At 50.5% G+C, this 24,258-nt stretch overlaps 9 protein-coding genes across 9 annotated transcripts; 3 read left to right on the forward strand and 6 right to left on the reverse strand.

The window, feature by feature from the left end:
• Window positions 1-577: 577 nt before the first annotated feature.
• On the reverse strand, window positions 578-3,355 carry M437DRAFT_63812 (pectin lyase-like protein; the record flags this gene model as incomplete). The annotated part of the gene is made up of 8 exons (XM_041024312.1): window positions 578-950; window positions 1,000-1,159; window positions 1,215-1,418; window positions 1,472-2,471; window positions 2,521-2,676; window positions 2,731-3,011; window positions 3,062-3,233; window positions 3,284-3,355. The coding sequence occupies 8 exons, from the start codon at window positions 3,353-3,355 to the stop codon at window positions 578-580; spliced, it is 2,418 nt and encodes an 805-aa protein (XP_040882199.1).
• A 1,162-nt stretch (window positions 3,356-4,517) lies between these two features.
• M437DRAFT_43062 (uncharacterized protein) lies at window positions 4,518-5,330 on the forward strand (the record flags this gene model as incomplete). The annotated part of the gene is made up of 1 exon (XM_041020674.1): window positions 4,518-5,330. The coding sequence occupies one exon, from the start codon at window positions 4,518-4,520 to the stop codon at window positions 5,328-5,330; it is 813 nt and encodes a 270-aa protein (XP_040882200.1).
• Window positions 5,331-5,415: 85 nt separating this feature from the next.
• On the reverse strand, window positions 5,416-9,408 carry M437DRAFT_63814 (myosin IC heavy chain; the record flags this gene model as incomplete). Its single annotated transcript, XM_041024313.1, has 6 exons — window positions 5,416-5,765; window positions 5,817-8,877; window positions 8,924-8,979; window positions 9,032-9,077; window positions 9,140-9,346; window positions 9,406-9,408. 6 exons carry the CDS (start codon window positions 9,406-9,408, stop codon window positions 5,416-5,418), a joined length of 3,723 nt encoding a protein of 1,240 aa, XP_040882201.1.
• An 840-nt stretch (window positions 9,409-10,248) lies between these two features.
• M437DRAFT_42567 (Pkinase-domain-containing protein) lies at window positions 10,249-13,383 on the reverse strand (the record flags this gene model as incomplete). Its single annotated transcript, XM_041020604.1, has 5 exons — window positions 10,249-10,662; window positions 10,719-11,396; window positions 11,577-12,462; window positions 12,511-12,956; window positions 13,024-13,383. 5 exons carry the CDS (start codon window positions 13,381-13,383, stop codon window positions 10,249-10,251), a joined length of 2,784 nt encoding a protein of 927 aa, XP_040882202.1.
• An 87-nt stretch (window positions 13,384-13,470) lies between these two features.
• On the forward strand, window positions 13,471-14,267 carry M437DRAFT_42336 (uncharacterized protein; the record flags this gene model as incomplete). Its single annotated transcript, XM_041020551.1, has 2 exons — window positions 13,471-13,530; window positions 13,584-14,267. The coding sequence occupies 2 exons, from the start codon at window positions 13,471-13,473 to the stop codon at window positions 14,265-14,267; spliced, it is 744 nt and encodes a 247-aa protein (XP_040882203.1).
• Window positions 14,268-14,572: 305 nt separating this feature from the next.
• M437DRAFT_42399 (SH3-domain-containing protein) lies at window positions 14,573-15,396 on the reverse strand (the record flags this gene model as incomplete). The annotated part of the gene is made up of 3 exons (XM_041020567.1): window positions 14,573-14,641; window positions 14,693-15,274; window positions 15,334-15,396. The coding sequence occupies 3 exons, from the start codon at window positions 15,394-15,396 to the stop codon at window positions 14,573-14,575; spliced, it is 714 nt and encodes a 237-aa protein (XP_040882204.1).
• A 215-nt stretch (window positions 15,397-15,611) lies between these two features.
• On the reverse strand, window positions 15,612-16,586 carry M437DRAFT_63818 (short-chain dehydrogenase/ reductase-like protein; the record flags this gene model as incomplete). The annotated part of the gene is made up of 2 exons (XM_041024314.1): window positions 15,612-15,977; window positions 16,146-16,586. 2 exons carry the CDS (start codon window positions 16,584-16,586, stop codon window positions 15,612-15,614), a joined length of 807 nt encoding a protein of 268 aa, XP_040882205.1.
• Window positions 16,587-17,339: 753 nt separating this feature from the next.
• M437DRAFT_43112 (drug resistance protein) lies at window positions 17,340-19,186 on the forward strand (the record flags this gene model as incomplete). Its single annotated transcript, XM_041020684.1, has 4 exons — window positions 17,340-17,548; window positions 17,606-17,649; window positions 17,764-18,712; window positions 18,766-19,186. The coding sequence occupies 4 exons, from the start codon at window positions 17,340-17,342 to the stop codon at window positions 19,184-19,186; spliced, it is 1,623 nt and encodes a 540-aa protein (XP_040882206.1).
• Window positions 19,187-20,795: 1,609 nt separating this feature from the next.
• M437DRAFT_82158 (uncharacterized protein) lies at window positions 20,796-21,887 on the reverse strand (the record flags this gene model as incomplete). Its single annotated transcript, XM_041027697.1, has 3 exons — window positions 20,796-21,466; window positions 21,598-21,791; window positions 21,847-21,887. 3 exons carry the CDS (start codon window positions 21,885-21,887, stop codon window positions 20,796-20,798), a joined length of 906 nt encoding a protein of 301 aa, XP_040882207.1.
• Window positions 21,888-24,258: the final 2,371 nt, after the last annotated feature.

A 24,258-nucleotide genomic window follows, 5' to 3' on the forward strand; every position in this document is an offset into this window, starting at 1 on the left:
TTCACGTAGCTTCAGACAGTGGAAAGGGAAGAAAGACTTGTCTCGCTACCTTCGAAAGTCTACCCACGCGCGAGACCAACATGTTGTTGTCATGGCTAGGTGACATTCCTCCCACAAAGGTCGACGACTACATTCCACAGCTTACACGCAGAGCAAGGCCTAGATACTTGCAAATTGCAACAGCATTCCCGAGTTCTTGGTCTCTATTCGCATTGACACGTGGAGAGGGTGATGCAGACAGTATCGTGAGTTGACTAATTACGCGATGAGATCAACGGAGTCGCGCCGATCCCCGCCTTCACCGAACCACAAGTCCGACCCTTGGGCTTCACAGAAAGGACCCAGTTGAAGGCCAACTGAGTGTTTTCGATAGCTTGCAGGAATACTTGTAATCGGAACAGAGATGGGGTCAGATGCCAGATTGTGACTGTCTCTAGCACGCGAGAAGGCCGAGTTCGAATGAATAATGATACTGCAATTCATTTTCTGTCAAGTATACCTCAAACCAAAAGAATTCGAGGGAAGGCATCGACGCACGAACAGACTAATGAACAAACTTCCTTCCCGTACATTTCGATCAAGGATACTCGAATATCGCCACCGTATCTGCAAAGCTGTTGTCATTCGCAATTGCAGGCACCAACTCCACCTGATCGACTTGAACCAGATTCTGAGCACCTACGGTATTGAGGGCATACAGATAAACACCTTGACTTTCTTCAACACTCACCATATTTTGCTGACAATTGGTGGTCGCCAAGCATCCGGAATCGTAGTTGTTGAAGAATGAGTAAAGTCCAGTACCGTATACGAAAATATAGGTGCTGTTGAAGATGCGCAAGCCCCAAGTTTTGGGACAGTTCGAGGTGAAGCAGGTAGAGAAGTCTGGATCGTTCCAGTCGGATTGTGGTGGGTATGGTGCGATGGCATTGGGATTATTTTGCATGTAGCTTCGTGTCTATTAGTACGAATAGAAATGCAGAAGGCATTCAAACTTACGCAGTCTCCGACTGAATAGCACTGGCATAGATCTCGCTTGCAGAAGCAAACTGGTAGTTGTAAAGCATGCTATGCTCGAAGGATGTGCCAATCATCCACACAGGACCTTGACTTTCGACCAAGACTCCACGACCGTTGTAAATGTTGATTTGGTTGTGGTCTGTAAATCTAATCAGCATGTGTTCAAATGAAAAATTATCATTCTTATATCTCACCTGACAGATCCATCTCGTGATCACTGACCCAGCCCCAGTTGTTGCTCATGAACAAAGATGCGGTTCTTGTGATATGGAGGAGCAGGAAAGAACCAAAACAATCAGGGTTGGGAGTAGTTAGGGTGTTTGGTGTCTTAGGACAATTGGTCGATTGCAATTGGGTGCCATTGGTACCTCCAATACGCCAATGAACATCGAACATAGCTGCAATAGATTGTTTAGTGAGGTTCTAATACTGGATGAAGAGCAAAACTTACCAGCAGAGCCTGGTGATGATTGTGCGAGGTTCCATTCAACCATGATTGCGCCAGGGGCGGGACCAATTGTCTGGAAAATAAGCTCGACCAGTTCAATGTCACCAACTTGACCAGGTTCACCGACACGAAATGCGGGCTGAGGATTGTTCTGATCGCTAAATGTGGACGAAGAACCATCCACCATAAAGTAAGGCCACAGCTCGCCTTGAACCTTGATCGGAATAGGGAAGTTGATGGTGTCTCTGATGACATAAGCGCCGTAATCGATGTAGGCGATTTGATCGGGCTGAATCGAGTTCAGGAAGCTCTGCACGCATGCAGTATCATCAGTAACACCATCACCAGCACATCCATAAGTCTTGATGGATATAAAGTTTTCGACAGGAACACCTTCATACTGAGGTCTTGAACGTGTGAAGACGGATCCGTCAGCATTCAAGAGAGATGAAGCTTTGGGGGCAGGGTCCATGACTTGTTGCACGCGAGAATAGGTGGCTGCAGGACCGTAACAAGTGAGATTGTTCTCTTCGTAGGAAGATTCGTACGCACTGTAAACCCTGCCTTGGCCCCAGGCTCCGACTAGCTGATTTCCTTCGAGAAGAGTGGCATTGCTAGGAGAGAGCTGGACTGCAACTGGGGTGTCGACAAAATTTACGTTGTCCATAATGAAGGTGCCGGCAGAGGTGGGCGTCGAGTTGGAAGAGAAGGTGGTAATAACACCAATCGCAACATTGTTCATTGTCGCATCTTGCAGAACCATGGAACCAGTGGTGATTTCTTCTCCGCCTTGTGTCATATCTATACCGACTTGGGCATTGTTGATGACGATATCTTTGTAGGAAAACATCCAATTCCAATTCTGGTAGATGGCAGTTTGACAGTTGTTGAAGGTCAGATTTCGACAAGTAAATTGCTGGTTGCCAGAGAAGAAACCGATAGATCCACCATTGAAAATGAGGTCTTCTAGATATAAGGCTGATCCGTTGTCCATGAAAACACCCTGGAGATGATAAGTCATATAGATTGCAATTGATAGTATGCAGACTAACCATTTGCTGATTGTCATCACCACCTTCGGTCATCTCGAAAACAATGTTCTGTAGAGATGCTCCCTGAGCAACTTGCCAATGCAAGCAATGGGCCGAGCCAGAAGGGATCTGGCGAATGTCGAGCACAAAATTGCGAACTTGGCGCCACATGTTATTCTATGGCACAATTCATTAGCATTCATGTTTCGCACAAATACCAAGTTGTCATACCTGGTTGGCCCACCAACTCTGTCCATAAGCTAGATAAGGATCGGAATCGAGTAGAGCGATACCATAGAAATTCGGAAGGCCCAGAATCACCGGCAGATTGTTGGCATCTCCGATGAACTGGGTGTAATACAGCATAACGAGTGGTCTGCTAACAGCATATGTACCGGGAGGGAAGTAAACAATAGCCGGAGTGGTAGTCTGTGATTCACATGGATAGGCACATCTGTTGCCGTCATATGTTGCATTGTTGATAGCATCAGTGTCATCAGTAACGCCGTCGCCTGAAGTCTGTCAGATGAAGAGAGTCTTCAATTGAAGTACCAGAACGGACCTTTGGCTCCATAATCCATTACATTTCTCCAGACGACGTATGAAGAGTTTGTGCCATATGCAACTTTTCCTTGCCTGGTGATCTCAGAGAACCAGTAGGGAGCCCCTGAGCCGTAGCGTTTCACATGATTTGTAGTATGTAGTGGAGCTGAATCGTCCGATTGAGCTTGAACCTAGACGCGTTGATTAGAAAAGAAGTCTTGAATAATCTACGATTACTTACAAATGTCGACGAGAGCGAACACAACAAAAGAGTAACACAGGCCAGTAGAGGGAGCAACCGCAATCGCGCCATTATCTCTCTGTCAATGATTGAGATAGTCTGTCTTCGGAGGGTAGAAGAATAGAACAGATTCAGCATCCTCCAGATGACATTGTAAGAGGGATGAGCATGCGAGGTGTGTTTACGACGCTGGTGCATGTAGAGGAATGAAGATTCCTGCCGCGCGTGGTCCATCACGCAAGGAAACGACAACGAAGCCATTCTGGCCGAGCCAGAATTCCTCGACCTGATCTGATGCAGACTGTAATTTCAATGGCTAGTTTCTAGACGACAGACCAAGTCTCTGTTCCTTGGTCCTCGTATCCTTTCGTGGACCTCCGGCTGGGTCGAAACGCGGATCGCCATAGGGATTGATGTCTGCGCGCTGCTGCTGGTTCTTCTCTTGATCCTTTTTGAGTTTATTGGCATCATAAGCAGCAATATCGTCCTGAACCAGAGTAATTTTGGTAGGTTGTCTGCGGAGCATGATGATGGTGTTGATAGAGAGCGTTGTTTTGATTCTTTTCAAGGAGATGCTAGAGTCAGTTCGAGCAACTTGATTGATCGAACAAAATCTAGTGTTCAGTCTCGACAGATGGCGATCAACAAATAAAGATGAATTGGGGACAGTTGAGCAAAAGGCAATGTTGATGTTTCGGAGGTCTCGATACTGCCGCAATACATACAGATGCGCACAGACCATATCTCCAAGATTTGGGATAGGCGCATGCAGACAGCGACATGACCGTGAATTTCTGTATTCGTCCAGTCACAACCACCACCATGTTCAAAAGACAGCCGCTGACAGCCGTCTCAGCGGTGAGACCGCAATGCCCTGTCAGCCTTCGTGTGCAGTCGGCGCGCTACCTCAGCGACAAGAGATGGGCCGACCGCCAAAGAGGCCAGGAAAAAGGCTCCAACACTATGCGTATGCTTGAATGCCTGTCTCTGCTGCTACTACAGCCATGATTGACCCTGTGCAGCGACAAACCCGGCTCCCGAACACACTTCCACACCGCACAACCAACCCGCTACTGGTCGCTCACGGCAACAACGCGCCGCCCAGGTTTCTGAGGAAGTCCGCATGCTGAACCGCGGCAGTACCGCTGCTACTGTCTCGGGCGGCAACAACAGTGTCTACCCTACCACTCGTTCCAAGGATGTCGATGCAGAGGCTGTTGGAGGAAGCGGTCCTATGGGAGCCAACGACTCCGCAGGCCGCGAGAGTGCTTTCGCCCAAAGCCCTGGTCGCCCAGTGCGTGCCGGTGGAGCTGCCGACGAGTCAAGATCCGAACACACATCTTCTGGCGCTGTACTGGACCCCAACGAAGGCGGCGAAGCAGTCTCGAGAGACACCAAGCGAGGAAGAGGACAGCAAGAGGTGGTTCAGGAAGAGCAGGCACAAGAAGAAGACGAGCAGCTCGAAGGCAACGACGAACTGGGTCCCGATCCAATGGGTGAATCCACTGCCAACGAACTCACAATCCTCGAGCAATTCGACAAGCAAGAAGTTACAGCCGTGCCTTTTGAGCCCGAACCCGTTTCGCGTGACGAATACCTCAAGCTCGGCCAGGGAGGTGCTACTATCGCTGCTGGAAACTTTGCCGGTGTTATTGAGGATCGCATCAAGATTGTCGCCGAAGCTCAGCAAGACGAGTTCCGCTACGCCCCCGACATTGCTAAGCGCATGATCAAGGGTGAACTTGTGTCATTCAAGAACGAGGAGGAGAAGGCAGCGGTTCTTGCAACTGTCAAGAAGGAGGATTTCAAGTTCTCTGCCCTCTCTTCCAACAGCCAGACTGTCATGTTCGACAAGTTTGTCCGTGGCGCATACCCTAACCTCAAGGCCGCACCACACAAGAACAAGGTCTTGAACGAGATCGCCCGCACCATTTCGCGCAACTCTACATATCTCGACAAGGACTCGACCAAGCTTCTCAGAAAGATCGGTAGCCTCTTGCCTTCAGAGGCCGCTGCGCGCAAGCCCGCCGCCGGCTCTAGAAAGTGAACTGCGCATTTTGGGGTCTGTATAAATAGAAATGTATCTTTCTTGTAACAATTTACGACTATCGAAACCACTTGAATCTGTATATCTACCAATCCTCGTCGTCCTGTCTCATTGCCTTTGACCGTGCTCTCAATGCTTCTGCCAACCCTCCTGCTAATCCTGCTGTTGGTGTTGATGTACCACTATCTGTGCCACTTCCGCTGCCTCCAGGAGCAGGAGGTGCAGGTTTGCGTCCTGCCGGTCGCTTGGCTGGCGGCGGAGGTGGCATCTTCTTACCAGCTACGGCGCCATTAGCCTTGGGTGGTGCCGGAGGCGTTGCGCGCGCCTGCACTGGCGGTGGAGGCGGAGGGGCTGGTTTGGCCACAACCTCTTCCAGATATGCCGACGGTGCCCATCCTGATGCTGAGCCGTCCAATCGTTTCGCGAGCCACCAACCTGAAATCTATTAGTAACTTTCCTCGCGATTCTAGATCATGTAGAACATACCATTGTTTTCCTTTTGAGTCACTAGAATGACCTCGTCCTTAGTGAGACTCAGCTCACCGCTTGTCTGTCCTGCAAAGTCGTACATCGCTCTGAACTGTGGTTCTTTTGGTGCCGCAGCAGGAGGTGGAGGGGGCGGAGGAACGCGTGCCGATCCCGATGAAGGGGTGCGCGCATGTCCGGTACCATTGAGTGCAGCGACAGGTGCGGGAACTGGTTTCTGATGCATGGCAGCCTGTGCAGCGGCTGCGGCTGCTGCAGGAGTTGAGACTGTAGCCGTAGGTAGACCTGCTGGTAGCCCTTGGTTTCCACTTGGTAGAGGTCGAGCTTGTGGAACAGGTCGAGATTGAGGTGCTGGACGAGCAGCCAATTTCGATGGCTGGCCACCAGGGCCTCCAGGTCTGAGGAGCTTGCCACTGGTGATCGGCTTTCCAGGTACGGACTTGGCCTTTGGTGTTGGTTTCGATACAGAGTTAGGGGATTCACCGGGTCCAGTGTGAACAGTACCACTCTTGTACAAATCATCGCGAGCGACAGTCTGGTCCTTGACAACCTTGACGGTTGCAAGCTTGCCAGGTTTCTTGTTGTAGCTGATTGCCTCAGCAATACGGATATCGACTGTGCCACGCGAAGCCTGCTTCAGCATAGTGAAGAACTCAGTCTTGAAAATGCAGTTCACCAATGGGTCGGGCTCTTGAGGAGATCCAGCACCAATTGCAAACCAATCATCCTTTAGCGTGGAGGCGCTAATGAACTTGATAGCGCCAATGGCGATTGTACGCTCGGCCATGATTTGCAGTTGCTTGTTGACGATAGCTTGCTTCACGAGGTAAACACTCCTGTTAGTCAGAATAAGGAAGCGTGGCTCTGGCTTGCTAGAACGTCCAAGTTTGGAGACGAGAACCTCGCAACGGCAAGAGAATAACACCTGATCAGAGGTGGGCAGATTGATCGACTTTCTGATCATCTCGCCACTGCCACCGTTGTTTCCAATGCCCAGGTAATCTCCCATGAATCTTCTGTAACCGATCAGTGAGTAGCGTCTGCGCTCCTTGCGGCCGCCAAGTACTTTGTGACCCTCGTCACGCAGCTGGATGAATTCCATACCACCTGTCTTGCGCCTCCAGAAGCGTTGAATGCGCGTTGCACACTCTATCCTGTAGCGGAGATAATTGCGCCAGGCTCGCTGGATTCTGATCGCCATGTTGTGCCAGTACCTATCACGCATAGTCTCAAGCGCGAAGAGAGTTTCTGGAGTCTTGATAAAGGCCTTTGTGACACCCATTTGATATTCCTCGACAGGGATACTGCTGTCTTTGAGAATCTGCTTGACACCAGACTTGGCATCGCCAGTCCAGGTGTAGTCTCCAGCATAACTTGTTTTCGGTGAGAGGAGGTAGAAACGCTCCACGAATTTGTCGAATGTCTGTCTGTATGCAAAACCAGCACGGCGAATACGGACGTTCTCCTGGAGACCTAGGTATTTGATCTGATGCATGACATTTCCAACGTTGTACTCGGTAGGTGACTTGTTCTCGTTCGGCTTGATTGTACGAATGTAGGAGGGCGATGCTTTCATCAGTGTAGCAACCAAATCGTTAGCGGAAGCCTTGATTCGATCACCAGCAGTAGGTGGGCGGCGCTTGTTGTCCTGGTCGACCTGTTCAGGGAAGAGAGTGTGGACAAATCTGTTCGAACTCTGTCCACAGAGGTTAAGAATGTCCTTCAACAGCTGGTCCTTGTTCTTGTCCGTCATTCCCTCAACAGCATATGCGACATCACCAGCATAATGCTTGATGACAAATTGACCTTGTCTTGGCTGGAAGTTAGGATTTGAAGAAAGGGCATTCAGTCTCTGTACAAAAGTGCCATCGGCAGCTGCAGGATCAGCATGGGCTGTCGCACAAGCATCGTTGAGTGCTGCAAAGACGCCAGGAGGTCTCTTCTCCTCAATCAGCTCACACACAACCTTGTTGTCGAAGTATTTGATTGGCGTCCAGGTGATTTGTTCTCTCTCATATTCTTCTTGCTCAGCCTTGAGCGTCAGCTGAATGAAGATTTGCTGTAGCTTCTCGTTGACGTAGTTAATGCAAAGCTGCTCGAAACTGTTGCGCTCGAAAATTTCAAATCCGTAAATATCAAGGATACCAACCGACTGGGCGATTGCTCCCTTAGCACGCAGGGACTGGTTGACTCTGAGTACAATCCAGTCAAAGAGGTTGTAGTAAATGGCCTTTGCCAAGGCATCTCTAACAGCGGTCGCTTGCGCTGGGTTGAGTGGAACGTCGTAAACCGATCCTCTGCGACCACCACGGCTAGTCTCCATGACTCTGATAGTCAAGGCTTTGTTAACGTGAGCAGAGTCCACCTCCAAAAGGTAGGCGACAAAGTCAACCACAGACTGATCTGCGATCGCGGCATTCCCTTGGTCGTCTTCCGCGAATGTGCAGTTTCCGAGCCAAAGGATCGTGGCAAGCATGCGGAAGATATCATCCTGCTCGGCTTGCGACAAACCAATGACCTTCATGGCGTTCAATGTGTCCTGGAACTCGGCGTGATCGTCGATTCCTTGTACATCGTAGCACTTCGATGCGCTGGTGTAGACATAAGATTGAGGTTGCTGAATGCCGAAAGTCTGCCTGTAGTTCTCCGAACATGCCTTTGTGAACTGGTAGAAGATGTGGAAGTTTCTCTCGTTCATAATTTGTCCCACAACTCTTGATTTTTCCAGTAGGTAGTTGGTGATGTTGGCACCAACGGGCTCACCCTGCCCGTTGAATTGAATCTCCAGGTACTTTCCAAATCTCGAGGAGTTGTTGTTGCGCAGTGTTTTGGCGTTTCCGAAGGATTCGAGCAGAGGATTTGTGGCCAGTACCATGTCCTTCACCTCTTGAATTGACGAGTTGCTGCCACCGGACACGTTCGCAATGTATTGCATGATACGCTTGGCCGCCTCAGTCTTTCCGGCTCCTGACTCTCCTGAAATGATGATACATTGATTTTCTTTGTAGGCGTTCATGTTATAGTATGAGGATTCGGCGATAGCGAAGACGTGAGGAGGAACCTATACAGAGTCAATGCTGTGTGAAAGTCGTGGTTGAGAGACATACTTCTAATCTGTTCTTTCCCTTGTAGCTGTCAAGCACCTTCTCGGTATAGATGCCCACTAGAGACGAGTCAGCGCGATAGAAACTCAGGTGGTATGCAACGCGACTTACAGTCTCTGAAGGGATTCACCGACACCAGCACATGGCCGATATACGTCTGCGCAAGACCACAGTCAGCATTTACTTCTGCGTACACGTGCGAGTTCGCGGCGCGCATACATAGATCTCGCCATTCTCGAATCGCTTTTTCAAATTGTCGTTAATGGCCTCGTTGGAAATCTTGCTGATAAGGGTGAGATCCGAGACTCCAACTTCTTTCTTCTTGGTCGACTCGAAGGCAGCCTTCTTGACCTGAGGCTTGCCGCCGGTAGCTCCGGGTTGCGCGGCGGCAGCATCCTTCTTTCTTCCAGCTCGTTTGGTGACGGCCTGTAAGCAAGAAATTAGACAATTGGCGCGACACGGCTGCACTGGTAGTGGAGGCTCACCATGGTGGGCCTGATCTAATTGTGAGGACAGTCGAGGCGCTCGTGGGTGTAGCGCAGAGCTCTACAGGTGTTGGACTGTCGAAGTATCCAAGCAAAGAATAGTAGAAGAACAGACAGAAGAAGATGCGTAGGTCTTCAAGAATTGGGTGTAATCTGGCTAAGATTGGGTGCATGCGAGATCAAACTTGCCCCATATCCCACGAGCACCGGGCCCCACGGACCGAGCGCAGCACCAGCCACGTCATGGAACGTCTGCAACGACGAGTCGATACCGAACAGTGAACTGTTCTCATGCAGGGTCCAATTGGTAGAGCGAGTTATAGAAATGCACAATATTATCAAGAAACATGATAATCTTCGCTGAGAAGCCACGGATTGTGGGCTCTTCGTAGACGCGCCCCTACACAGTAAGCAATTGTGTCTTTTTACAGCGTATGCTTTGCTCTTTGCGATAGTCGGAGTACGGTGAGGAAGGAAACCGAGTGTACGTTTGGAACAGAGACATATGGCGTTTCTTGTGCACTTCGCAACGTACGCGCAATGTCTTCTTGCTAAGCCATCCATACACCACATACCTCACAAGAGGTCTTCGCATGTTTAGGCACCTGGATTCTGAGAGCTTCGTAATCCAAATCTTTGAAGATAGTCATTCGCCTCTCTGATGCATTTAGTGCTAGACAAAAAAATCATGACAGCGATCCTAGGTGTGTCCAAACGAGAAACCGAAACGTACTCCGAGCAAGACGCTCCTGCTAAAACCCAACCTCTCCAAAACGCCTCGCTACCCAACACCAAAAAGTGGCTTCAAAGAATCGAAAGACAAAATGCAAAAGGCCTCAATCGTTATGATCTGACCTCGTCACCCCCAAGCCTGCCCACCGTCACCCAGTCAATCTTGCGCGCGTGCTCGTTGACCCAAGAACCCTGCCACTGCAGGCGTTCCTCTCCAACGCCCGTGCAACCAAGACCACCTCCTGATATCCACTGATCTAGTATTTGAAGCAGCAAATACAATTTTTCTTCGACCATGTTGGCTTGAACCATGTCGGCGAACAGCTTCCGCCCACGCGCTCCGGGCTGCGAGCCGTACAACAAAGCATGAATTGAATGCACCAAAGTCTGGCGATCTCTGAGCAGCTTGGTTGGCAAATCATGCTTCTCTTCAATTGCGCGCACGCCCTCGACTGGCACGAGTGTCGCAGAAGTATGCAAACCATCAGCGGAGATAACGAATTTGGTATGATCGGGGAAATGGAGCTGTTCTTTTGTAAGTATATTGCCATTGTAGCATCGACATCACGATTGGAACGTACCTGGACACAGCCGTCCGAGAATCCCCAGATACCGACATTGCCTGATCTTTGGTAAAACCGAACAAAGAGCAAGTCCGAGTCCACATCCATTTCATCGTCCGCGCAATCTGTCGTCTCAGTTGCGTTGAGCGTTTGGCTCATGTATCTTCCAAACTTGACCCATAGAACGCGGAGCATTCGTAACCTTTCCCTCATTTTCTCATCTCTGGTCGTGAGATCAAGCTTTTCCAGTCCAGCAGCTCCATGGTCTTCGAACATTCTGAACGGAACATGTTCCAGATGCTCAAAGCGCTTTCCTATACGTGCGAGCCAACGTTCTCCATTCTTGACTGCCACATGGGTCACGGGTGTTCCGCTGGCTGCAGAGCCGTTGATGACACATCCCACTGTACCATCGTCCAGAACGTATCCTACACCATGCTTCTTGCTATAATCTACCCATCGACTCACAAACGGAAGCGGTTTCGACGGTTGTTGCGGTACTCGTCGGGAAGGCGCCAAATGCTTCTTCTCCAAAGCCGAGGCTAGATTGTCTCTGAATGCATTCAGTCGCTCCAACACTGCTGTCGGATCTGATCCTGGGAAAGCTGAAGTTGTCTCAAGAGCCTTTCTCCTTGGAACCGGGAGTTTTGCAGTCATGGCTGGAGGTGGTGGGAGGACCGGTCTTCCAAGGTTCTCCTGCTCGTCAAATATCTCGACCACTTCTTGGCTCGGTTGTTTCGACCTTGATCGTGAGCTGCGAGTGGCTAATGTCCTAGACGGCGCAATCTCGAGATCGTCGCGGATGGCATCTGCGAGGGCAGGAATATCCCGATCGGAAATATTCTTTCGTGGTCGTCGTGCCAGACTAGCATCTACGCTTCGCTTTGAGACTGGGATGATCTCTCCGCTCTGAGGCTGTGAAGATGATGGGAGGAAATTCGTGCCGCTGAAGGCGGTTTGACTCAAAGTGTTAGTTTGGCTGAGCGTGTTCAGTCGAGAAGATTGGCGAGTGGACTCGGGAGCATTTTCTTCCTTGTCATCCGTGACTGCGCGCGTCCTTCGTATCGGCCCTGCTCGTCTAACACGAGGGGGAGGAGGCATCAGCTCGGCATCCTTCTTCTTCTTAGTCTCGTCTGCGCTGTTCTCTCTGGATGTTGGCTGAACCTCATTATGGCATATCTCCTTGAGCTGTCTTGTGTCGGGCTCGCGCTCCTCAGCAATTTCTGGCAATGCGTTCATGGGAAGGAATGCGTCGATGCTGTTGCTGTTCGGCGACATATAAACTGTGTCTGATGGAATAGGTATCACGGGCTGGCGACCTGCGGCAACCTCCCTTTCGATGTCTCTCACAATGCTGCGTATTTTCTTTCCTGCATTGAGCTGGAAGCATTTGCCTGGTGCATACTCACCAACTCCAGACTCCTTGCAGACATACCACCAGGATTCACTGTAGCCTCTTTGGAGCACCTCTGGACTCGGCGGTTGCACGTTGGGCCATGTGGGAACTTTGCTGACTTGAGCCCGGCTCATTTGTCTGGGAACAAAGGCGATCTTGAAGAAAGGATGTGAAACAATTTGATCCGGAGAAGGGCGCAGCTCCTCTGAGACCAGTAGAGACGAGACCAAGTCTCGTAGGTCTGCGGAAATTTCGTTTGTGATCGAAGACAGTTCCGGCCATGAATAATCGCCTGCTTTCAGTTTCTTGTAGATTTCTTCCTTGGATGATGCATGGAATGGAGCCTTTCCGACGGCAAGAGTATATCTATTCAGGTCAGCCACAAGGACGCGAAATGGAACCGAGCGAGCTTACGCGATGATACCAATAGCCCATAGGTCGACCTTTTCGCTGTGACCCTTGCCCTTCTCCAGAATTTCTGGGGCTAGGTAATTAGGTGTGCCGCACATGGTAGTTCGTCGCTTTGCGTCCATGTCTTTTCCACTGACAAGCAATGCGGCGAGGCCAAAGTCACCGACCTTGATGTTCATCTTCTCGTCAAGAAACAAGTTTCCGGTTTTGAGATCGCGGTGGACAATGTTGCGCGCATGCAGGTATTTGACGGCGCCAGAGACTTGGATGATGAAGCGACGGATCTCGGGCATAGTGATGTTTTTGCGACGCTTCAGCATGTCTGCGAGCGAGCCGCTGGAGCAGAGTTCTAGGACGACGTAGGTACTCTCGCCAAAAGAGAATGCGCGATGGAAGCCTACAATATTAGGATGGGAGAGTTTGGAATGAATTTGCAATTCGGTGATGAACTGGACGACAAAGACGGGTCAGAACAAGACAAGACGTGACGAAGCAGGAGAATGGATATGAGCGCACCTTTTGCGCTAGCTTGGCGGGCTCCATCCTAGACTTGACAATCTTCAGAGCAACAACATGGCCGGTGGGTTGGTCGCGTTCGAGACGTTCAGCTTTGAAGCAAATGGCGAAGCCGCCCTTGCCCAGTTGGTTGGAGGTAGCATAATTGATGCCATGCGGTTCCGATACGATAGATGGCGGAGGCTCCGCGTGAACAGACATGGTTAGTATCTGCTGCGAGTATGATGCTGGTAGATGGCTGGTCGTGACTTGGAGCAAGAGAAGCGTCAAGCTCTCGCTTGCTGTGTTATTTTGTTTACACGCCTTCCCGCACAGCAACCGACCACCAACCGGCCCAAGACGCCCGCCCGACGCCGACATGCCGATCCCCGACCTCGAAACCCTGCTGCGTCATGTTGTTGACTGTGCAACTTGCGTCTCGAGAGTTCTGCTGGTTGCAGCCGCTCAATGTCGTTGACCTTCAAGCTCGCCTCTCTGGTGATCCGCACTGTTGCCAAACCTATAGGTGTATGCAATCCTTACTCTTCCCCAAACCAGGCACAAATCTGACTTCTAGGCAGAACCGCATCAAGCAGTCGGCCAGAGAACATGAAACCTTTCGTAGATACTGTGTGGGCTTTGCTCAGGGCCTTCACCGTGTAGATATGCGCATGCGATTGGGTATCCTGCACGACGCCGCCGCTCAGGAACGCATGCATGCTCGAGAAGCAGCAGAGGCCGCTGCCAAAAAGAGACAATCCGAGATACCCACCGTCAAGACCGAAGCCCAGCAAAAAGCAGATGATGCGGCTGCAGCAGATCTCAAAGAAAAGAGGAGTGAAGCTCCAAAACCCAGAATCCGGCCGCTTTCCGAAACAAGAGCTATCGAATTAGGCGCCAACTTCCTCTCAGAATCTTTCATCTTTGGTGTGGCCGTCGGCCTACTTGTGTGGGACCAATGGCGCTCGAGAAGAAAAGAAAGCACTCGAAGAGAGGGCGTCGAAGACCGATTGGATGCGCTAGAAGAGCACTCGCGTCAAATCGTTGAGCTCAAGTCAGAAGTCGCTCGGCTCAAATCGAAATACGAAACACTGCCTTTATCCACAGAAGACGGCGAAAATGGCAACGAGACGACCGACACTACTATTGCAAGCCCAGAAACCGAGGCGCAACCAACACGAAAAAACGAAACGTCTGAAGCAAAGGAAAATCTGGAAAAAGAAGGAAAAGCAGAGAACACTTCGCTGGCGGAGCAAAGTCAATGAGCGACTGGCCACTGTCAGCCTCGCATCTGTACATACAATCACACCTCTCAAGATACCCAACTCTGTATAAAAGCTCTATCACCCGCACTTTCAGTTCACTTTGATTTACGAAGCCTAGAACATGGATCTATCAAGAGGAGAGGAAGACAAGACCAGCATCTGTTTGTAAATGATATGCGATATTTGCATATGCAAGATTGGCTCTGTCTAAGTGATCAGTCGCAAGACCCAGGAGAATCAAAACCCCAACGCCAAACATGAAAGAGATAGACGTTCCTTGGAACTTTATGCAATAGTCAGAGGAACTAGAAGATGGAGTTGACAATGTTACCACCAATAGTAGCACCAGCACCGAAGATGGCTGCGTTTCCAAGCTAGAAGGTAATTAGTATAAAGAACCGATTACGTGCACAGATGAACATTACCTTCTTGCCGAACTTCTTGCCCATCTCCTCACCCTTGCTAGGAACCTTGCCACTACCATCACCCTGGCCACTGACCTCAAGAGGCATGTTACCGTAGTTTGTAGGTCCAGGTTGCGGCATAGCGTTCTCAATGACACGGACGTACGAGCGAGGGAAGATACCCTCCTGACCAGTGCGCGACGAACGGCCCTTCCACCACTCGGCGTTCATGTACTCTGTAACATTGATATGGTCGTTGGGCTGAAGTTCAAGGTCGCCAGGATCGGTGCCATTGTACGCATACAGAGCAGTTGCTTGAGCAAGCGGAGGCATGGATGGCGGAGGAGCAGCATATGCTGGTGGGGGAGCAGGAGTGGCTGCTGGCGAGGGCTGGTAGAAGTTGTTTCCTTGCTTCTTCTCGTCTCTGTTGATGTTCAGGTTGGCCATGGGCGCTGTGGGGACGGCATTGTTGGCGGGCACGGCGCCAGGGACGGCGCCGACGGACAAGGGCGCATGCAGAGCAGTCTGGGCGGGGATTTGTGACAACAGCGACGACAGCTGCTGCGGTGTAATGACAGATGCGTCGCACAAGTATTCGAGTTCCTGTTCAGGCGTCAGCCGGCCGTTGGTTCGCAGCTTTGCGCTTTGCGCTGTCTCCGCACCGCTTTGATCGTCCGGATAGAGCGGTTGAGCTGGGCAATCTGCATTTCCTCGATTGGTGCCATGATTGAAATGTGTTGACTGGAGAAAGAGAGGGAGAGGGGCTCTAGGGTTCAGGTGCTCAGGAAGTTAAGTCCAAGACCGAGGCCGGGCAGTGCACTCGTGTCGTTGCGTATGTTTCACATGGCAATCCGGCCTGGCCAAGCCTCCTGCAACGTCACGTCGTGTTCGCATCTTCTTTATTCTCCGTCTATGTATCTAACATTCATTCGCGCCGTCTTTAGTGCGAATGCTGTGCCATCATCTTGGCGATGTGAGCATTCATACCGTGGAATGCCTTCTGTCTCTCTTGCTCCCATCCGTTGAACGAGCCCTCCGACATACCCACGGGAATCTGATCCTTGCCAGCCTCGAGTCCAGCCCATGTGGCCTCGGTGAAGTCCTTCAACGGCATTCCGATCTGACTGCCGTTCTTGATGTCCGGCTGGTGCTTCTCGTCGTGCAGCTCGGTCTGCACTGCAGGAGGGAAGATCTCAATAACCTGAATGTTTCCAGGTCCGTTCTTGAGCTGTTCACGAAGCACCAGAATGAAATGGTGCAGAGCAGCCTTAGAAGCACAGTAGTTGGGACATCTGATCATAGGCACCTGTCAATGGGTCAGCATACTGCCTTGTGCGACTTTTCTTGCCCCTCTCTCGACCGTCTTCCAATCGAAACGAACACTACGATGCGAAATGCCGTCATTGTAGTCCAGCCCTTGGATTATGGAACATGACGACCAAGAGAGAGCGGGTTCAAATGACTCGGTGCTTACCAAAGCTAATCCAGATGTGGTAAAGATGAATGAAGTCTGCTTGCTCTGCTTCTGCAGATACGGAGTGAAAGCGGTGACCAAATGGATGTATGAGATGTAGTTGGTGTTCATCTCTTCTGAAAGCGAGCTGAGATCAATGCTCTCAGGCTTGGAGAAGTCGAATCCTCTCTGAATACCAGAGTTGAGGAAGATGCTGTCGATGTCTGGGTGAGACTCCATAATGTCCTTTACGAACTTGGGAATCTTGTCCAGCTGTGTGATATCAAACTGGACTGCCTCGGCCTTGTCTTTGCCATGTTGAGAAACGAACTCGTCAAGCTTCTCCTGTCTGCGGCCAGTGACAATCACTGAAGTGCCGTTCTCGACCAGCTTGCTTGCGAGAGCCCAACCAATACCAGATGTGGCACCGAGGACGAGGACTTTGTTGTAGTTGAAGGGCATTGTGTTGTGTTCGTGAGGATGATTGATCGAGAGGCGAGTCTGAAATTGAAGACTTGACCGTAAACCACGGCAGTTGATTTATATAGCTCCTGACATCATTCTGAAATCTAGACACGGAGATAGGTACTTCAAGTCCGACTGACCGACCGAGTGGACATGCCCTCCCCGTGTGCTAAAGACAGTCCCGGTGTAGCTATCAAAGTGCACAGTGGCAATCTGTATATAATGCTAGCCATTGAGAGAGTCTTTAGTTCAGTTCTCTCCGCGAACACCACATGTTTTACGAGAGTATTGTGCATCTCAATAGCTACGTCGTGACCGTCTTTAGCACACGGGGATGGCCGAAAATGAGGGAGAGTCCACAAGTGAAGCTTTTGACAGGAGTTCTCCAACCTCCAACAACTCTATCGTACTCGTATATTCACATATATACTCCCCTCACTTGTAGAAAAATAGTGAAGGCAACCCGACTCGAGGGCTGATCAGCTCATGAGGCTCTGTAGATTGCGCAAGAATTGTACTGTATCGGCGACCCCGAACTTTTTCTTCCAAGTTGCGCCAAACGTTGGAACTACCGTCGCTCAGATCCGAACGACATGAATTGACGGCAGTCCAATCATCCCCTGCCACCTCGTCAGCAACTGTGAGGTTCCACGCGCGCACAGCTTCTGCTGTCAACTTTTCGTGTTTCTTAGAATGTGTTGATTCAGCATCTTCGTCTCATCTGCATCTTTAATTTTTCATCAGTCCGTCATGGCAGAGAAGGAGATTAGACATGTCTGTTCTCCGCTTTCGGCCGAGCAGCAGTCGAAAGAGGCAGCTAAACTTGGCGAAGAAGTAGAGGTCATAGAACAAGAGGAACAACCAGTTCAGTCTCAAGGCGAAGGCTCGTTGCAACCCGCGCTGTCGAGAGCTCGTACTATTGCCCTGGTGGCTACACTTACTGGCGCAGCATTCTTGAAGTATGTGTATAAGTGAATTACCATTAGAACAATGCCCGAGGGCTAACATTTCGATAGCACATTAACGGTCCAGGCCGTAGTCATTGTCCTCCCGAGCATCGGTAAGTGAGTGAGCTACTTGAAATGTCTTGAGACAGATACTGATCCTCGTTGTCACTGGGCTGGCATACCATTCTTCACAAAAGACAACTGCTGATTGCGCCCTTACCTGCTAGGTAAAGCACTTGACATACCGGCAGCCAGACAACAATGGATCGTCTCAGCTTATTCTCTATCCTTTGGCTGCTTCCTATTACTTTGGGGTAAGCTCGCCGATGTCTACGGCAAGAGACCTATCTTCATCCTAGGATCGCTCTGGGTTGCCATACTCACATTGGTAAATCCATTCGCAACAAACGAGATCGCCTTTGACCTTCTCCGAGGACTACAAGGTGTGGGTGGAGCTGGCAACGTCCCCTCTGCGATTGGCATCTTGTCTGCTACATTTCCTCCTGGGAAGGCTCGCAACTACGCTTTTTCTCTATACTCTGCTGGTGCTCCCATGGGCTCCGTGATGGGCAATCTGCTGGGCGGTCTTGTTGCACAATATGCCAGTTGGAGATGGATTTTCTGGATTCTTTCCATCATGGCATTTCTGGTGACAGTGGCCGGCTACTTCATTGTTCCGAAAGCGCCTCCCCGACAAGACTCCGAAGTGAAGAAGTCCGTTGACTGGATCGGAGCCTTTCTAGTAACAGTCGGTGTTCTTGTCTTACTCTTTGCCTTGGCCGAAGGCAATGTTGTGGGATGGAGCAAGGCCTATATCCCGGTTTTGATTGTATTATCGATTCTGTTCATTGTCACTTTCGTCGTCTGGCAACTATATCTGGAGAAACGAACTGAACGACGACCTCTGATGAAAGTCACTCTGTTCAAGCGCCTTAAAGTTTCTGCCGCCATGTTAGCCATGGCCGTATTCTTCTCAGCCTTCAACAATTACCTCATCTTCTCGACGTATTTCTATCAAGAGTATCTCGGACTCGATGCCATCCAGACTACCCTTCGCTTCATTCCAACCGGTGTTGTCGGTATACTCACAGTCCTTGTGACCTCACAGCTCCTAAGCAGAGTACCTATACATTTTATACTCATGTGGGGTATGGTATGCGTAGGATTGGCAAACATGTAAGAGCGCAGGTTTATGCTTAATTTTCTTCATCGCATGCTGACTAGGGCAGGCTTATGGCGGTCCCAATCCCGCCGACAGAGACGTACTGGGCTTATGGCTTTCCAGCCATGTGTTTGGCCGTGTTTGGTGCAGATACCTTGTTTCCTTCGCTACTTCTTCTCGTAGCTCACAATCTCCCTCCGGAGGATCAAGCCCTGGGTGGTGGGCTCGTAAATGCTCTGGGTCAGATTGGGCGAGCCATTGGTTTGGCCATCGGTACTGCGATTCAAGTCGCCGTGCAAAGCAGCCAGGAGAAGACGCGTGTCGTTGACATGGAAGCGAACGTGGGAGACCATGCCTATCTGCATGGGCTGCACGCAGCTCAATGGCTCAACGTAGGCTTCGCAGCGACCGGGTTCATTATTGTCGCGCTTGCATTCAGGGGTGCAGGAGTGATTGGAGCATCGAAGTGCCGGAAAGAGCCTCGATAGATAACTGCGACGATATTATCACAATCACCCAAGACATGCATGGATTATGCCTCTATGTTGCGTTTCAGATTTCGTGTTCAGCTCCTGCATTGCCAAGTGACAAGGCTTGGACAGAGTTCAAGTGGATGCAGAAAGCTTCTGGTGTCCGTTTAATGTCCTTCTCGGAGCCACCGACTGCTCAGCCAGAAGACGGTTTGACTTTGCTCGCTAGCCTGCACGTTCCTCGCTCTTCTTGGACAACAAGCAAAAGAACATCCAAAAAGGAGAAATGCGCGAGTGCGGGCGGCGCAAGCCATGTTATGCACGCCAGTTGAAGAACCAGCTCCTCGGAGGCGAGAAGGTCCCTCGAGACTTTTTTTTCTACACAGGGCTGACGACTAATTCCCATGAAGATGTCAGCATGCATCTCTGGTGTGACCAAATTGTGATGCACCTTGGGTGTTTAGTGATCTGCCAACGGCGCCTGGTTCCGCCCCTCCCACAGAAGAAAGCTAGTCTGCCTTTCAGCGTAGAAAGAAAGAAAGATGTGTGACAGGGATGTGGACACACGTGGTCTTGATACGCAGTACCCCTCCATTCCTCCAAACCCCGCATCCTTTACCACGTACGGTTTTGAGTTGCGAGATAAAGGCAACAGAAGAGTGAGGTCTCAACATGCGCTGAGCGACTTGTCAAGATATGCACTTGAGAAGCAGTCAGCGTTGGATATGCCGTTCCTTGCACATAGTTGCACTGCGTGAGCTGCATCAGCCTCAAAGCAGGGTCTCCCTCTAGCATTGGTTGAGGTGCAAACTGCCAAATGAACAACTCCATTGCACACGTACTTTCGCCGTGGTCTGTACTGCAATCCTTGCTGTTTTTCAATGCCCTCGAGTAGCTTTATTTTTCGGCTGCGAGGGATGTTCTGAACTGCATGACCTCCCCGTGTGCTAAAGTATGTAACGCGTGCTGTAAAAATGCACAACACTAACAGAAACCAGAATGACATCCATTGAGAAGCGCGTAGTCGTGGACTCTCTGCGGACATGCCTATGGTTTCAACAACACTGTGCCTTTTGATAGCGTATACTCTGCTCTCTGCTTAGTTAGAGGACGATGGATGTATCGAGGGGTTACAGACCTTGAGACACGGGGAGAGTAGATAAGGTGTTCCAATTGGTGCTCATCGTACAGTAGCTTATGATGCCTAAAAGCAGTTCCACGTTTCAGATCGCACACCTGCTCATGGATCGCGAGCATCCCTAAATTCAAAACAGATTTCCCATGGGTATCATGTATCTTAAGCGCCTTTTTCCTATCACATGCCCAGAAACTTTTTTCCTAGCCAAGACTTCGATCCTCCCTTCCTTCAACCACTCGCTTCCTGCGTACCATCGGACGCGTAGCTGCTGCGCCGCAATGATGTGTTGCAAGCTCCTAGATGCCAATACTCGCGAAGAAAGCTTCTGACATGGCCAACGTGCCGTGGTGCTATTACACTCGGTGGCACGACATCTCAGTTTGATGCGAAGTGAGCGCTGTGCAGTATGCAAGATTTGTTTCTCTAGCAAGACGGTATGTTGGGTTTGTGCAACCTCTGACCAACCTCACTTGCCGGATACAAGCCGCTTCAAACCGGAATTCCTCTCTCCGTCTTCCAAAGCTCAAAAGCTAAAGTTGGGGTACGCTTGATGACATTGAAAACATCCTGAGTACTGGCAAGCTGAGGGTGACTCCTGAAAGCTTGAAGAACAACGTCCCGGAGACCGCGATCACTGTCGATGGTCGAGCAGTAAACTTCCTCGATGGCATCGGCAAACTCTGGCGAGTCGTAGTAGCAAGCCATTGCCATTTCGAATTTGCTTTTTGCAAGAGCCTTCAGAGCAGGGATGTCGTACTTTTCCGCTAATGCGTAGATGCGGGTATGCGTAAGAAGATTCGATTCGTCTGTCTCGTACTCGCAATCCTCATCCTCGTCAGATTCGCATTCAGACCCAGAGTTCAAAGCGCTGCCGACCCCTGAGCCACGAAGTCCGGTCTTGCCTTTCGGGCTCGTTGCACGCGGCGAGTGGTCAAGACTCGAGTCATGTCTCGAGTGCGAAAGAGGATCAACAGCTTCTGTTGGCGTGATTGGTGTGGGTGGGGCGCAAGCAGCTGCCTGAGCGAAAAGAGGGTCCACAATGTGAGACAGGTCAAGCTTTTGGGGTCTTTGCCGAAGGGCTTCTTGCGCACGGTGACGAAAGACAGGAGAAGCTGGCTCCTCTTCGTCCTCGGAAACAAGGTAGTCCAGGTGGTAGAAGTCTAAAACGCCCGTCAGGCTGTGTAAGAAAAAGGAGAACCGACGCGGCAGCAGCCTGCAGATCGTGGCGTCGAGGGGGATGACTGCCAGTAATGCGGACCATACCGATGCATCCGGACGTTCAGGGACTTACAGTGGATCATGTGCTCGACAGCTTCTTCATCTTCCTCGCTCAAATCGATCAAGCCAGTCTGAGCTTCACGAAACTGGTTGCTACAAGCTCCATCAAAGAATCCAGACCGGGAACAAAGAATGGCTCGATGAACGGCATATTCTCGAGAATTGCATTTGATAGTCAGATCAGAATATTTACCACCCAAGTGGAGCCTAGTCTTGATCAGCGACCGAGTCGAGAACAGGAATAACCGCAGGCAGGACTCACGTGGAGAGGGCAGACATCAATTCCTTCCTTGGGGATTCCATGACGGACAGCAGACGCTCTTCGGGGTGTGAAGTGGAGAGCCGATGGCGCAGTGAGGTCTTTAAGGTTATTTGACAATGGAGAATTTTCTCAGGGGAATGAAGATCTTTCGTGTCCAGAACGAGTTGAGCAAGATTGATTGATCGCAGAAAATGACACAGGAATGGTGGGAAGAGGTGCTGCTTGGATAAATAGTAGAGTGATGTTGTTCGAGGGAAGCTGTGACATAAGTAAGCTCAGACCCAAGACTACCCAGTACTTGTTAATTCCACGCGTGACCCTGACAAAAACGATCGGTCGCCCTAGGCACTGACGCGTACCGAGGTGCTCCGCCGAGTCGCCGTGTCGGTCATGGTGGAAGTGTTCATTACCGACCTACGTCAAAAGGGTTTTGTGTGTGTGATTGCAGCAATCTGCGATCGCGAACGCCAATGATCACTCGGCCGCCTTTCCCCACAGTGACCAAAGTTCAGGGCGCTAGCTAGTATGTACTTGTGGCAGCGCGTGGCAGTCAGATACGACGATTTCGGCTTGGGATGAAAGTCTGTAGAAGAAGAATACTTGATTGAGGACTAAAACCAAGATGTTCGAGGGGTGCTTGCTCGCCTTAATAATGTTGGCGATCAGCATTGCGCAAAATCTAGATCACAACCTCAGGGGGCCACACACGGAAGTGACTTTCGGCGTGTCCTTTCATGCTTCGGCATCTCGCATGTGTGCGTGGACCGACCGACACTGTGTTTTTTTTTCTCTTTGGTGCATGGGCGGCGCTGGTCTGAATCAAGCCGCTCTCTACTTGATAGGCTGAAGCAAAAGCGACTAAATTCTGGCTTGCGCTCGCTCAGTGCCCATCGAACGTCTGGCACAAGCTCCAGTGGCTTGCTACGAACAGGCAAAGATACTTACGAGCATCGGCGATGATGGTCCAATTTCTTGACCAAGAACAAGGAAATGTTCTAACCTTCTTCTTACTTCAATCTTTGCAAGCGTAGAGATACTTTCTGCTGCCGGAAGAAAAACTCAGAAGAGCAAAAGAGTTAGAGCCCGTTGCCATGTGGAAAGGATGATCTTAGGGACCATGCAAGAGTGGTCGAGGAGGCCAAAGCCTGGCTGCAGGGTCTCGACAAGTCGCGTGCCAACCGCGGCAGGGCTTCTGCAGGCGGACGACTCGAGGCATGGCGCCAGAGTCATGGTTCGAATCTGCGTCCCAAGACTGAAGGCGTGGTCTATCGGCCACTCGTTGACATTCTGGTTGTGCGTTTGAAACATAGCCATGCCAGTCGTGCATTGACGACGAACCTGGGTATGGATTGTCTGGGTCAGCGCATCTCAGCCTCAAGATACGCTGGTTGCACAGACTCACGAATCAAATCTATAGAGCGCATCGAGCCTGCAGCCAGAACCGACTAGTCGAAATAGTGATTTACCAGTGTGATACGGAGGCTTTGACCGTTTGTGGTTGTAGGTCGAGAGTGTATCCGGAGAAGCCTCCGGTTATGAACTTGCCTCCAAACATTACGTTTGAGAAGCGTCTCCCAACTCACTATTTCTTGCAAGGATATTTGCTGCGCGAGATGCCATTGCGGTAGATGTCAGTGTGTTGTATAGCTTTGTTTCACATCAGATATTGCTCAAGCAAGTGTAGATACAAGCTATTACACAAGTATGCGAGGGGCATGCTCTGCAAGAGCAGCACGTGTAACTTTAACCTTTTCTTCGCCATTGGTCTCCTGAACTTACAGACTCAAGGCATTACTCTGGCATCTTCCAGGTGGTGATGTTTTGCAGGTTGTCAAGGCCGCCTGTTGCAAATTGCCTCGTGAGGCTGATGATATAGGGGCGATACTGGTGCATCGTACATGCGCTTGCCCAAGCTTCTCCAGGAATGAAGGCGTTCAGATGATACACACCAGAAGCGTTTTGGACGCTGGTGCCCAAAAGTCCGAAGAATCTCTCCTCAGCAATCTCCGGAAGGCATATTACTTAGATCGGAGGTTTAAGGGATGACAGAGTCTGTAATTAATCACAACACAAGACATTTGACCGTCTGGTTCCAGCTTGCTGGGTCACAGATGTCGGCATGTTGGTCTTGAGTAATGTCTTCCTGTTGTGTACCGGGCATGTTTTCCGGGTCGGTGGACGGGAGAGACGAACGGCCGATGCATCTCACCGCCAACACCAGCATAACAAAGTGCCAGAGATGACTGTCAATCAAGACACAGACATTGTCGGGTTAGCGTGGTTGGAAAGAGAATCTAGCAGACCGCCTATCGGACATTGTGTAGCAGTAGGCCAAGCTCGGTGATCAGCCATGATAAGCGCTATCGTCTTGGATGTAGCGAAGGTCAGTCCAGCATGTGCCTCAGTGATGCA

Source organism: Aureobasidium melanogenum (assembly GCF_000721775.1).
Source record: "Aureobasidium melanogenum CBS 110374 unplaced genomic scaffold scaffold_4, whole genome shotgun sequence".
Lineage (NCBI taxonomy): Eukaryota > Fungi > Ascomycota > Dothideomycetes > Dothideales > Saccotheciaceae > Aureobasidium > Aureobasidium melanogenum.